This window comes from Phalangium opilio, unplaced genomic scaffold (genome assembly GCF_054372755.1).
Source record: "Phalangium opilio isolate 3A_F unplaced genomic scaffold, DU_Popi_V2 ptg000082l_1, whole genome shotgun sequence".
Taxonomy (NCBI): Eukaryota; Metazoa; Arthropoda; class Arachnida; order Opiliones; family Phalangiidae; genus Phalangium; species Phalangium opilio.
The window spans coordinates 5,893,133-5,907,787 of record NW_028324189.1 but is presented as its reverse complement, the minus strand read 5'-3'; the positions used below and the strand labels follow the sequence as shown (position 1 = coordinate 5,907,787).

The following is a 14,655-nucleotide window of genomic DNA, read 5'->3' as shown; positions in this document are numbered from 1 at the left end:
GACCGTATAGTTTCGAAATATATTAAAAGCAAATTAGAAGTGCGATAGCGCAAGAATTGCCAGTGGAGGTGGATTTTCACTATGCTGAGTCCCTAAAAATATTTCTGCTCTCGTTTCTTCGCACCATATGCCTTCACTATATCGTTGGTACACGGCTCGGGTACTATTGTACTATTGGATTTGCTGTTGGTTAAACGCAACCTCTGGTGAGGATTTTCCTTGATGGTTGAGGCTTCACGTTCAGGCAAGGTTGATACTCCCGAGAGTATACGGGAGTCTTTTATGTTGAAAAGCGGCATCTCGTGGCCTTAACAAAGCCCCTAGTTCCCTGGGGTGTCATTTGTTCTTTGCGACAAAAATTCCTAGAAAGGCAATCAGTTTTAAAGGCCACCTCACAGTATATTGCTTTTCTTTAACCCAATAAAACAAGTTGGAATATACCCAGTTGCATCGATCTAACCTTTCATGGATGATAAGCGAACTAATATTCTCGTAGTTTGAGATATTCCTCAAAGGAGTTTACGGTTCAACGGTAAATTGCAACTACTCCGTCTAATACCAACCTAAAACCACGAAATCGTTTGGAAACCTTTTAATCTTTAAAGTGTGTCCACACTATCGATTTTTCGTAGGCTTTGCTAACGTCCCTTCTACAACATTTCAACCAATGAGCAACGACTGTTAATCGAGTTGATTATTTATCATGCATCACATTGTAAACCCTCAATTCTATGTAAAACGCATTGACTTGTTCACGAGATTGAAGACATTTTCTAGTTCGATGTAGAGCCGCGAGCGACGCGAAAATGTTTGAAAACTCAGAGATTTGTTTTGACCAGGCGGGGGTAGCGATGGAAGATTGCGAACGATTTTGTTCATTATGCACAATCACAATTACATTCGAGTGACTTGCTTAAGTTCCTCAACGTTGGGTCCGCGTCTTCGTAACCTTTAAAACGTCCTTTTCTAATCTCGTAATGTTAGGATTTATGATAAACTCCCAAGTGGCCTTCATACAGGCCAGAGTCCATTAGGTAGAAACATTTTCGCAGAACACGTTAGGGGTTTTTATGAATTTACACATCACTGTGGGGTTTCAGAACATCTCTCCCGGAATTTCAATCTTTTACCTCACCGGAAGTTGGATAAACACCTCGGGAAGAGAAACAGACTATCATCCACCTCAGGGATTCTATAAGTATAGTTAAATAATACTTACAATTTCACGGTAATAATAATTTTAAAACACAATATTCCAACTATTACACGAATAAAAATAGAATTATTGTTAATTGAAAATGAATTTAACCTTGAAAAGTATCGAAATATTGAATTTTAAATATTTGTGGCACTCCTATATATTAGCGAAACCGGAAACCTAATAGAATAGGTTATGTCTAATCTCAAAATAAAGAACATAATATAACGTTAACCAGTGTGTTTGAGAAAAAAGGTCTTCTTCATAGCCCTGAGCAATTATACATTTCATCACGGGTCATAATGGGCTGGTAAAGCTTTTATCTCGACTGCATTGGAACTTTCCCTTGAACACCAGAACGCTGAAAAAAGCGATGTTGTTAGATGGAAAGGGTGTGTGTGGGGTCATAATTCAAAGCTTTTAGGTGATCGTGAGACAAAGTGGATGGGCTACCCTTTATCCCGATGAGTAACTCGCTGGTTTAGTGAGAAAGGAGAAAGTGCAAAACCTTGTCCTATAACTCCGGAGTGCAGTCAAACCAATGCTTGCTTTTTTATTTTCTTAAAGTGAATTGATACGAAGTTATCTCTCCTACTAGGACTAAGGAATTATGCCCACTATGTTTGAAATTGTTTTTTTTTCTTTTGAAATTTGGTAGGTAATTGAAAAGTGTTTGTTGTGAAACTTTTATGTTGAAAATTTATTCTATTTAAATAGACAGAGTGGCCTTAGAGTGTCTTCCCCTTTTTACCCTACGCTTGATTATATGACAAACGGATTTTGGGTGGCCTTGTGGTGTGTGTGTCTTTTGAGATCGGATAAACACACAAAAAAAAAACAAGTTGGGTAACTCACACTTTTTTTTGTAGTTCAGAATTTTTGAAAAAAGTGCGATGAAATGTTTATAAAATTTGTGCTATTGTCAGTAAATATTTATTCGACCTAAATTATTCAACAAAGAAATAATTTTCCAACTAATGATGTTTATTGATAAGTAACTAGAGACTTCAAAAATATTAAAAACTGAATTTTTCAAACATTTTTAAGTGTTTTATTAGTCTGCAAACACTACCCTTTCGTTACACCTAAACAATGTTCTTGGGTATTCAGCATGATTGCTAACGTTTATCCATAATAAAGGTAATATATCTCTAGCGGCACAAAAGGAGAACATGCATCAAACAATGGAAGCTTGCCCGATCAGACCTAATTGCGGTCATGACTCTTGACTCTATTAATGAACCAATGGACCTGATTTTAATAATTTAAATTTGTATTTCGTTTTCAGCTCACTCATAACCGTTAATACCTCTTCATAGAGAACACGAAACAACGCCACTTTTAATCGTACTCTAAGGGAGACTTCATACTGCCAAAAAAAATCTTGCCCTTTGAAGAGATTTTCTATAATTTGTAATTAAATGGGGACGCGTCTTAATTACTAGCATTATATTAACTACGTACCCCCGTATAGTGTTTCAACTTCACGCGCAATCTTCTTCGGGTTATAGCTTCGAAGCTTCCATTCTTTTTGCACACTGTCTTTTAGTGCGGCTATCAACTTTGGTATTGACAATGTCAAACTAAGAATATCGATAGGGTATATCGAGACGATAGGGTTTACAGCCCAATCTAGTTTTGAGTGTAGATTTCAAAATTACTTCACTAATTTTAAATTCTGCAGTTGCAAAGAGCATTAATCGCATGCCTAGGTAAATAAGTTTGAAAGTATAGTCTTCCTCTCGACTCGGAGAGGTAAAATTTTGGTTCCCAACTTGTTTTATCAGGGAGGAGAGACTCGAGAGGGGGAAATAATGTGAAAAGGCGGATCGGTTCGCTTCGTAGCTAAACTCGTCTCTCTCCGGCGCTGGCTCAGTTACTCGCCGCAGGGTCCGCGCGCATGCGTCAAATTTAAAAACCGGCTTTGAACTAGTTAACCGACGCCACTGGCGCGTGCGCGTTAGCTAGAATCGAGGGAGACAGAGGTAAAAATTCCTACCCTCCCTTTTCTTCCCCTTCCATCTATATTACTGCTTCTTTAACATTAGACTAATACTCCCTCTCAAGTCTCTCCTCCCTGGTTTTATTTATTTTAGGAGATACACTAGATTATTATATATATATATATATATATATATATATATATATATATATATATATATACCCTTGGTTTCAAAATGGGCTTCATATTCAAGCTTTTACAACACCCCTCGAGCATGATAATGATTCCTTAGTAGAGAACTACGGGGTAAACTATACACAAAGAAATATTGTTATAGAAATTTCTAAATAAATTTAAAGGCAATCGCAAATGGTCTCAATTATTAATAACGTCGTCCTTATTTACTTCTGATTGTTAGAAGAATCGTTGGTGGAAAACAAAACGAGGAGCAAGTGACTCTGGGTATAGAAAAAGGGGGAAGGGAGTCTTTTGGGAAGGATTGTTAAGGTTTTATAACCTTCTTTGTGTTTCCGAGGCCTGTTTCAAACAAAATCGGTAATACCATTTTTTTGTTTTAGCTCTGTACTCGCCAAAACCCGAATGAAATTAGAGACTTTTGGATTGAGCCCAAGCGGCTTGAAATCCGATTATAGTTATTTTGTCACTATACTGAGCTAAATTCTTAAATAGAGGTTTTTTTCGCCAAGTAAAACGCGATTTCCGATAGCTATCTTTCCATTTGTCCTAACTTTCATAGACCAAAAGGTTTTGAAGCACATTATAACTTTCTCAAAACTAGCTCTCATTAAGTCTCTAGAATTACGAAGTTTACGTAGTGTCATACTTATGGAACATATCTTATAAACTTATATTTTCATTAATAGCTTTATTAGTTCATTTGAAACTTCAGTTAGGTTAACCTAGATAGAAATTCCCTTTAATAAAGATGTGTTTCTTCTTAAAATGAAACAGGTATCTGCCAATCAATCATATCTACTAGTCACACACTCCATCAAAGCGATATTACTTTATGGAACGCCATGTATGTATGACCAGGAATATTTAAGCTGCGCCCACTAATAACTTCAAGCGTTCAAGGGCTTTTAACTATGGCTTGAGCAACTTGTCTTTACCGAAGCATTTCCACGCGGTGATCCAGAAAAGCTTCTTGAGCCCCGTACTAAGAAAGAGAAAGCGAGAGAGATAATAGGACGACGCCACCCCGAAAGAACGGCGCAATTTTTCAAGAGGATTTGAGCGGCACCATGAGCCTATGGAGCTAACCGGCTAGTTACGCAGCGCCTTCTGGACGCGGAGAGAGATAGTGAGACAGAAAGACGCATATGGTAGCGGCTGAAAGGTGAAGTAGCTCTGCCGGGTCTCGTTTTAGACAAGGGCCCATTTCTCTCCCTGGGTAGAAATCCCGTCACGACTGTAATAAGCTTATTGCTCTAAGTCTTCATCAACATCAAATGCTTGAACAATCTCATTTCTGCGTCCCCGTCAGACACCGCCTCGGAAACTGGAAATCATGTTCACCGAAATGCACCAACTACTGTCAGGAATTTAATGGAATTGATTATAATTTTATTTTCGAGCTAGTATCTTAGAAATTAAATTTGTTTCATACGAAAATGAACTAAAGCTTAAAAGCCAAGATTCAAAGTTTTAAAAAGATTTTTAGCATTATTGTTGGTAGCGTTCAAAATATTAAATTGTGATCTTATAACACTATTCTTCGGCATGTACGGTGTACTGTTCGTAAAGCAAACTCTGTTCAGTGAAACAAACAGGTTTGGGCTTAGAAAAACTAGTTTAAATAAGTAGCGCCATCTCTCAGATAAAATTCAGTTACTGCAACTACTGATAAGTGAAGACTTTAGGTCATACACTTATGTAAGTATACGTTCTGTTCTGCTTAGCTTCTAACGGCTTCTAACACTTACCTCCTTATTTATCACCCGGTACGATTTGCTCTAAATGAGAAGCTCAGCCTTCTGCTCTAAACCCTGATCAATAAATTCTCTTTGCCTCGAGAAAACCATCAAGGCATCCCGGTATCTTCACATATCCCTTCATTCTTCTCGCAGCTAAAGCGACGTCTAAATAAATCTTACTTTTCGAACGGGGTTTCTTACCCTTACGATCGTTTCCTCACAAAAAGGTTCGCAGTACAAATAGTTTCTCGATAAAATATAGTATTCCACAACCTTGCCAGAAAAATATTTCTTAAAAAAAATATTTTTTGGGTTAAAGAAAAGGCTGTATTATAAAGGTATTCATGGGTTTTTTTCGAAAAGAATATAAAATAATGAATATTTGAAATTAGAACTATATTTTTATCTGCAATAGAAGGGCTCATTGCGTTAACGTACTGGAGCCAACAAGTTATGCCAAACAGTGAAGAAGAACGTTCATGCATGAAATCGGACAAGGCTATAACCATTTGTCGCAATTTTTCCAGTGGATCACACAATCTGTAATCCATGCACAAATAAGATTTATTTCAAATGAAGCTTTGAGTCTGAAAAATACTCTAATTATTAATAAGCAAATTATTAGGACAAATTGACGTTATGGTGGGATCGGTAATTCAAACAGATGGACTGCAAATTGCCGACTCGGACTTCTATTAGAGGTTCAATATTCAACAGTGCGGATTCTAGTCCCTATAATTGAAACGTCTATGATTTTCTAGTTAAAGAAGTGACTACAAGATGGCGATTAGAGTTCCAAGTTTCGTGAATGATTTGATTTGATAAATTCACGTTATTTTATAGACCCGTAGTTGAAACAAATGGACGACAAATTACAGACTCGCACTTCCATTAGAGGTTCAATCTTCAACAGAACCGATTCCAGTCCCTGTAGTTTAATCGTCTATGATTTTCTAGTTAGAGAAATGACTACAAGAGGGCGACTAGAGTTCCAAGTTTCAGAGTTCCGCGTATGATTTGATTTTCTTAACCATAAAACAAAGATCGCTTTTTAAACCAATTATAATTATAGAACTACGTAAACCAAAGAGGAAATGTAAATTAAAAGTGGTCAATTAGAGCAAGAATGTTCACAAATTACATAAAAATTTAAAAATTGTGAATTTTGGGAATCAGCTCCCCCTCGAAATTAAATGTAAGAAATACTTCAGACTTATTTGATTATTAATATCAATAATGTTTTACATTCAGAGAAAATACAGCCCAGGAATTTTTGTAAGAAAATCAGATGAATTCTAGTAAATGATGAATAAAGTTATGCTAAAATGTTATGGAAACACAAACCAAATTATTCCTTTCTGTTTATACATATTTTCTCTGCCTCACCTGGGGTTGCTTCTGATCTAATAAATTTTTAGCAAAACCCATGTTTTAGAGCATTAGATAAAAGAACGAAAGCAAAGTATTTTTATCTAAACATACTTAATTTCCTCCAACAAAAGCTTAAATGAACTGCAGCAACGTTATGACTACAGACTTATTCTACTTTTTTTTACAAGTCGGAGTATAATATAACCATCCGCAGAGCCTTTGTCCGTGGTGCATTTTCCAATTGCATATCTGCATTGAGTTATTTTTGGTCGTAAGCCTGGGCCATCCGTCATTCTTTGGACAGGATGAGATGGAAACGAAGAGATAAGTTTTGGGGCGTAGAAAGCGGCGTTCATCGCTCTTCGCCAGAACAGGGTGCAACACTTGTCAGTCGCTTGTCAGATTCGGAACTCGATAACTTTCGACCATCAACCGGCAACCGCCGCTACTACCTTCAATGACAGTAACATTGTTGAAAGACCGAAATGGTTTGGCAAGAGAAAATTTATTTTTCGCAAATTACAATTCAATGAAATTAGGTTTTAAGTGAGCGTTAGTGATGTTTTATCGCTTATTTAGTTAAAATCACTATACAGGTTGGAAACTTTCGCCGACGACCAGCATTCTTACTCTTTTATAGTAAAGAGATTAATTGTATAGACGCACTACGTTTAAATGAGGAAACGAAATGATCCTAATAATAAAAAGTGGGACTGCAAAATTAACCACCGAGTGTAGTTAATTCTCGCGTCGTTTTCGAACTAGCTCGAGCTGTAAGTCTCTAACATTACGTAGTGTCATACTTATGGAACATATCTTACAAACTTATGGGTAATCAAGTCTATATTTTTCGTAATTCCATTTGAAATTTCATTGTAATTTGTGATTTTTGAGTTTTTAAAGGTCAGAAGAGACGAAATGCTTATTTGCGTTAAATCGCATTAATTGCCAGTTTCGAACTCGATTCAAAAGAAGGTCGCGAGCTATACTGGTGTTTCCTAATATCTTAACCATTTAGTCAAGAAATCCTGCAAGAATGGTGGACTTTCTCCAGGAATTTCTTTACTTCCTTGGCAGGGTTTTGCAATGTCCTTTTCGAGTGTCCTGGGCAGATGCCGACAACGATAAAACCAACGATAGGAATGAAAAATAGAACGAACTCATTCATAAAGCTCTCTTCTAGAAGTTGGCACTGACATCTACAAAACCCATAAGTACTATAATCTCCGAATCTAACGTTGTCTAAGATTTATATACCAGAGACAACGGAATTAAGTATGTCCAATTCGTTCCTATAATGCTCATGAGACAACTGAGAGTGCATTGGCAACGTAACATTGAAATTTTGTGGCTAAGACAAGCAAAACAAGACGGTCTAAGGTCTGAGATCATAATAGTAGCCGTGTCGTACCGTACTTAGGCGTACAGAAAGTTTGAGTGAACAGCCCTTTAACAGAGCTAAAATGATTACCAGTAACGCACAAAAGTTGAAATCCCTCACCATATTCCTACTGTAGATTACTCTGTACTCCATTCCCGCTTCTAAAATTACATCTATCCCTGGTAGTATTTTAACTGAAATTATGTTAAACGTTAATGATTTTTTAAAACAAATGTTTCATCAGACATTAACGTAAATGTTATATTACACAAATTTCTAAAAGCTTAAATAGTTTTTGTTGTACGTTATTGCAATAATTCTGTCGCCTTCACTTTAATGGAATAAAATTTCAATAAAGATTGGAGGTGGACGGGCCATAAATCGCGTAATTCGTGGTTCAAACAAATGGGCAATAAGGTATATATCAGTCACTAAGCGTATTAACACGAACCTTTCCTATAAGCTAGATTTAGCGGCGTCAATTGAAGGCTTATCATCGGAGCTCTTTCAATGGATCTTAAAAGGCCGAGGATCTCGCAATAGCCTATTTATTACCAAAATAATAAATTTGGCAGCTAAGCCGGGACATCGCCGAAAATATGCGATTTGTATTGTATGCAAGCCATATACTTCTTCTTTATAAAGTGACAATGAAGCTAGGTGCAAATTTTCGTGGAACACGTTCGTCATAGCTCAAAAAAGTACGATGCGAAGAATTTGAATAATCTCTATAAATAATCAACTAGATAGATAGAGCAATCTATTTCTAAATTAGATGTTCTGGGTTAAAGCCAGACGGTAATATCGTGGGCGTACTCATGAACACGTTTTTCACAAAAACTTTGACCAAGAATTAAAATTTTCCCTTATCAAAAACTTAGACAGCGCCATCTAGTTTTTGTATGTTACCAGATACACTTTTATTTATCCCTAAATTGAAGCGTAGCTAGTTAGGAATTCATAATTTACGAGACTCCTTTATATATACTCTACAATACAATTATTCATTCTCCCTTTAGAAGGATCTATCTTATAGGATGGAGATTTATAATAAGTGTCGGCCATAAAATTTCCGGGCCATTTCTCGCGTCGTAAATTCTTTTATAAAATATGACTTGGTCTGGCGAGAGGATATCCCCGATCATAACTCGCAGCGCCCTCTCGTGCCTATAAAAGACAATCGATAAGAGTTAAGCTAGCAATATAGTCTGCAGACGAATGGACCCTATCACTCGAACCCCAGCCTATAACATTCTTTCTCAGCGGCTCTATGTGCCTAAGTACCATCTAGTCGAAAATTAAGCCAAGGCTTAAGAGGATTTTAACACTAAATCTAACTAACGCTGCTCTAACAATACCTAACAATCAGAACGGGAAAGGGATCACGAGTTGTTGGGCTTCATGAAATTATGTCTTCCAAAGTATTTTTAAAACCATTTAGAAAGTATTAAACTACTTGGTGATGAAAAAACTACATAATTTGCAACAAGAGAAATCACATTCTTTAGGCTCAATCCTATCCAAATTTGCATTCAAAAACTTTTAAAAGCCAGGAAAAAAATCAATACATTTTGTGAAATTGAGTTTTTTAATTTTGTTTTACGATTTGTTAATTGTTTTTGTCGATTATTATAAAGAGCATGATGACTTCAGGCAAAGAAAGGTTTAGGGTCAAAACTAGTCACATAGGCTATTGATAACCAAGTTGATATTAATGTAAAGAAATCCACAACATTTCAAATATTCAAAAAATAATAACTTTACGGCTAATTAACTTTGGATTAGATAGTTTAAAAGACTTTACTTAAAAAATACAACTAATTATTCACCTATTGAAAGAATTTTTTGCATTTAAATATACCGGAGACATAGGAACATCATGTTTTCATCTATTTTAGAAATATCCTATTCTTCTCAATTTCGCTAAAATACTTGAAGGTCGCAAATTTAATTAGCTTGTAATATTTTCAATTGTAAAGGCATTATATCTCATGTTATATCAGTCATATTTCGAATACTGAAAATATGCGTGGATTTTACTTTGAGTGGTGTCAGGTGAGATTTCGTTCAGTGATCGAGAAGCCATTGTTTCCTGTTAAGCGTTGCGTGGCTGGGAAAGAAAATGATTGATTCTCCAAAATAGAGAGACCATCATTCAAAAGAACCTCGCTCGCTCGCGTTTCAACCAAGCTTTATAAGACAAGATGGCCTAAGTACCTCCCTCATATAGTAGCCACATCGTACCGAAAACTTAAGTGAAATACCCTCAATGCACACATTTAATTGTGCTAAAATTATTAACCTTAATCGACACGTAGCCCTAATAGCCCAAAGGAGGACTAATACAATTACTACTAATACTACTACAACAAGCATGGACAAACTAATAGCCTCATCGGTGCCGATAACCCATCATACGATGTGGCTAAAAATATACATAAAAAACGGAATACATGGGGGTATACAACGAGCGACTATTCAACATTTAGAAACGAACAAACTCTATAGTTGTCGCCCCAGTGCTCATGTTTTATGATTAAGATGGAATTCCCAAAGTTATGTAAAACATATAGGCTAGAATTATAACCCAACAATTCTCTCCATTTGTACCTTGAAAAAAAAATAAATATAAAATAATCCGTTCACTTCTTGAAATATTAACAAGAGAACCGTGATGTCTATTGAGATGTGTAGAGGAAAGGGTTGGATGGGTGGCTCTAGTCTAGATGATACGAGAGTGGAAAGATGATTGATTGGCCAAGAATGACGAAGCGGTTGTCGAACAATTCCCGTCATACTGTCAACGGATCACCATCGACCCCGCAATTACAACCAACGTCTCTACAGTTTGCAATGGCTTTAATCCGGCTAACATAAAGAACTCTAGGCACACAAAATGTATTCAATATACGGATTTAATAATGGATTTTAATTCAGGCTAGCCATTAAATTTTCAGATTCAAACTTCTTGACTTTTAATTTCAAAGTTTAGTAAAGTTAATAGTATATTTTTTTTAAGAATAACTCTTAAGTTATAATTAACATTCAACATTGAATTTGCAGAAATTCCTCCTCTAAAATTTAATTTCTTCTATTTTGATTAAATTCTTCATGCAATTTGATGTTTCGATGACATGTGGCCGTTGTGAAAAGTGCCCTAACTTGCGTATCGTTTAGTAACACGTAGACTCTATAAAACATTGCCCGGTAGCCTTATACTTTCTGTAGCTAATTACCTCTAGGGGTTACGATGACGTCACGGAGAGGTATTACACTGGAGGTATCTGGGTGTCTGCGTGTCTGTCACCAAAGTCGCAGTTGGCAAATCGGAGCGAACGTGTTCGTAGAAAGCAATTTTTGGCTACTACTTCAATCGTAGTTAGTTTCCCAACTTGTTAAATCTACACTATAAGAACAGTGTCATGAAATGCTTGAAGAAGACTTCTAATAATGGACGTTTGTCCTTCGGATTGAGGTATTGGTGGGAGTAAAGTTTGGTGTTCCGCTCTGGGGATGAAAGAAAGTAGCGTGTGGAGTTTTGACTGAGATAAATGGTTGTAAAGACAAGAGAAGGGTCCTAGCTCGCCTTCCACGCTACATCTAGGGAAGTGCAAGAAGCAATCTTTGACATTTCTCTCCCATTTTCAACGGCGGCACCTGACAGACCTTAATCAATCATACTATCCGGTACTCAACTACCACCCCACTCCTACAATTCGTATATCCTGCTGACCTATCTTCGAGAAAATAAGAACACCAACGAAAATATCTTTCAACAAGATGGCCAAAGGACTGGGCTCATATCAGTCGACCCATCGCACCATTCCATTAAATACTTGCCGAGAAACCAACGCACAGGGGATGGGCCGCCATATTAGGGGAGTTCACTAGCGCCAAGAGGCAACGCCAGATGGAGCTGCAGATGGGAAGCTAATCAACTCACACTGCCACTTGCGGTGCTCCTTGGCGCTAGGGAACTAGCCTAATATGGCGGCCTGGCCCCTATGCTGTTAATCTTTCCTACGGCATTACAGGATCTACATGAAAGCAGATAAAGATTCACTCATTCATTCAATGGTCTATAGTCGTACAGAAAACGTGAGTGAATAGCCTCTCGAGGCTCTACCTTTAACAGCGTTGAAAGACCTAAACAGTGCCAAAATAAGTAGCATGTCGTATTTTAACACATAGGTAAGTAGGACATAACATTGGGCTATAAACCAAAACATCCTGACCCAGCACGTTCACTGATGGTTCTTGAAATGACAATTACATTTGCAGTTTGTCTACCTGACATAGCATATGGACTTTTGAAGTTAAATTTCACCAATGCAAATATATTTTGAAGGCGGCAGCCGAGTTACGTGTAGCGGTTGTTGTACAAGCATGGTTTAAGCTCGCGTTCTTCAGTCCATTATTGGTAGATAAGAAATGAAATATGGTTTCTCGGGTCACGCAATCTGGCCACACTGATACATTTATTTAACTTTCCCAAATAAAACCTTTCAGGGTTATGATATAAAACCCATAAAGAAAGGCCGACGTCTAAGATATTTCGCCATCAGAAGCTCGTTTATAAGAGTTTTCATTAACCTTAGCATTCTGTGAAAATGGGTAAAAGTGTTTATTAGCAAACCTTCGTTATTTTCGTGTAATTCGTTTCCAAGTAACATATTTGTTAAATTTACCAAAAAATCATGCTTAAGCCCAGTTTTTCGTTAAAAACGTGGACTAAAACTATTGAAAATGAACCCTTTTGGAGGTTTTTTGTAACCACGTGGACCGAAAAACATTTTAGAAAACTCCTGGAGACATCGACTTAAGTTTAGTTCCCTTTAGAGCGAAAACACGACCGAAATACTGCGTAAGTACCTCTGCGGTAAAACATCTTCCTCAGAACGCGACCGAAACAGCTTTTCATGGGTGATTTCCGAAAAAAATTCCATTTAAAATTTTCCTTAATGAAAATGTGTTTATTGAATTCAGTTTGTGTCTGATCTTTAATAGAGATTTAAGTTTTAATTATTTTTGTTAGTCTTCATTATTTTGGAAACTATTAAATTTTACGTTTCAATTTCGCGCTCAAAAGTCAAGAATGAGTGCGTGATCGAGTGGGTGGGTCTGCTACTTTTTTGGACAGTTCTCCCGCGCCAATTAACACACCGTCCGTCTATGGAACACTGTGTTAGTGGAAGTTCTACTCTGATTATACTTTGATAATTGTAATTTTGGCCTTTGACCTTCATTAGTAATGAGCTATGAGAATTACATTTACACGGTCAACGCAACGAAATCCTGAAAAGCCTAACAACATGGTCTCGGATAGGAAGATATCATCATAAAGTAGTGTTCTGTCCAAAGAAAGAAAGCGAGAATCATACTGGACAATAGGGCTATTCATCAATAACAATGCCAAATTTTCTTATATTGGTAATTCACCCCATAAAAGAAGTACTGTTGGAAGAATTATCAAGCGCAAAGGGGCAGAAAAAAGCTGTTTCAAGACATCAACTGGGTGTTTAATTGTGAAGAACTTTCATGAAAACAATGTATTTACTTCAGCTTTGGAGAGATTTTTCTGATTCAGGGAATCTACTTCTTACTTCCACTGGTTAGCTTCTTATTTTTGGCATCTGAAAACCCCGCATACCAGATACGTTAGTATGGTTGGGGAGGTGTTAGGAAGAAGGGATATAATGGAAGAGTTCTTATCTGGATATGCGCTTTTTGACAAGGAAAGAAAACGGATCGTCTGTCGGCTTGTTGCAGTTTCTCGTGGGTGCCCATCCATCATCCTCTGTCACGTGATTGCCTCATCCCCAGCCTGACCCTCGCTCACACACACACACATCCGGTAAAGAAGGACAACAAACATGCACAACCCTTTCGCATATTCTTCTTTTTATCAAAAGTCCTTTACTTCGAAATTATGAATGTCTCGCTCTTGTTTTTCGGCATGCTTATCAGCAGTTCATTTGGGTCGCGATTCGATAGAAGTTGAAGTGATGCAAATTAACGAACACTTTCAATCCTGGTAACTTCAGTTAAGCGAAATAAATTTTTGTATCTAGTTAATATAACTATAAGTGAGCTATCCTTCTTTTTTACCATAATTTTGAAAGTTGTGACGTACACATTGATATCAAACAGAAATAGTGCAAAAAACCACTGTATTTCCAAATGCTTTAAAGGAGCCTACTGAATGTACCTTGACCACGCCGGGGAAGGTACAAAGTTCCAAATTCGGAAACTAAAGGTCTATTGGTTCAGTGAACATCGCAAGTTAAAAATACTGCTAGAGGAAACAGAGGTCGAAGAGACTTTTCTACTGAATATAATGGCACATGAGAGAGGCCTCATTAGCTGATTGTACATGGTTTAAACAGGTCGTGGCAAAAGGTATACTGAACCTTCGATTAATACACTTTTTGGATAAATTCTTACTTCTAGTACTATAGAATTGCGTACGAAGTTGTATAAACTTTTGGCACCATGTAAAAAAACGTGCCTCTCTTTCGCATTCGGGCGAATGCATTTCGAGTAGAGTGATAGCTTATAGTAAATCAGGGAAAAAGTGTTGCGGCTCTCTGTCGAAAATCCATTTGTAAAGTTTCACCGAGGGTTAAAGTACATTTCTTTTAAGAAAAGCGTTCATGCTTCCAAATATGACAACTCTCGAAAGATGCCGTACACGTATCGAGGTGACAGACCAAACAACACAGCACTACGTAAACCAATAAGCTTTTACCAAACAGGAAATACATAAAGATTTCCAGATACTAAAAGAAAGTTTTAAAGTCCCAAGTTTGCTCAACAAGGCAACTTT

The 14,655-nt window shown here is 37.0% G+C and overlaps 1 protein-coding gene and 1 long non-coding RNA gene across 4 annotated transcripts in view; one reads left to right on the top strand and one right to left on the bottom strand.

Annotated features, from left to right (window-relative positions):
- Positions 1–1,066: 1,066 nt before the first annotated feature.
- The window catches only part of LOC149651178 (uncharacterized), a 45,927-nt gene continuing 32,338 nt past the window's right edge, over positions 1,067–14,655 (bottom strand). The window contains exon 2 of the mRNA XM_089847991.1: positions 1,067–1,192. Coding sequence (XP_089704117.1) covers positions 1,184–1,192 — 9 coding nt within the window. The 3' untranslated portion in view covers positions 1,067–1,183. The remainder of the gene's footprint in view (positions 1,193–14,655) is intronic.
- Positions 3,426–6,419, top strand: LOC149651183 (uncharacterized). 3 transcript variants are annotated; one of them, XR_016370877.1, is made up of 3 exons: positions 3,426–5,036; positions 5,129–5,415; positions 5,493–6,419. It is a non-coding gene; the product is annotated as an uncharacterized LOC149651183 (long non-coding RNA). The 3 variants fall into 3 exon arrangements; XR_016370879.1 differs by having other exon boundaries at positions 3,426–5,415; positions 5,493–5,619; positions 5,692–6,419; XR_016370878.1 differs by having other exon boundaries at positions 3,426–5,415; positions 5,493–5,778; positions 5,839–6,419.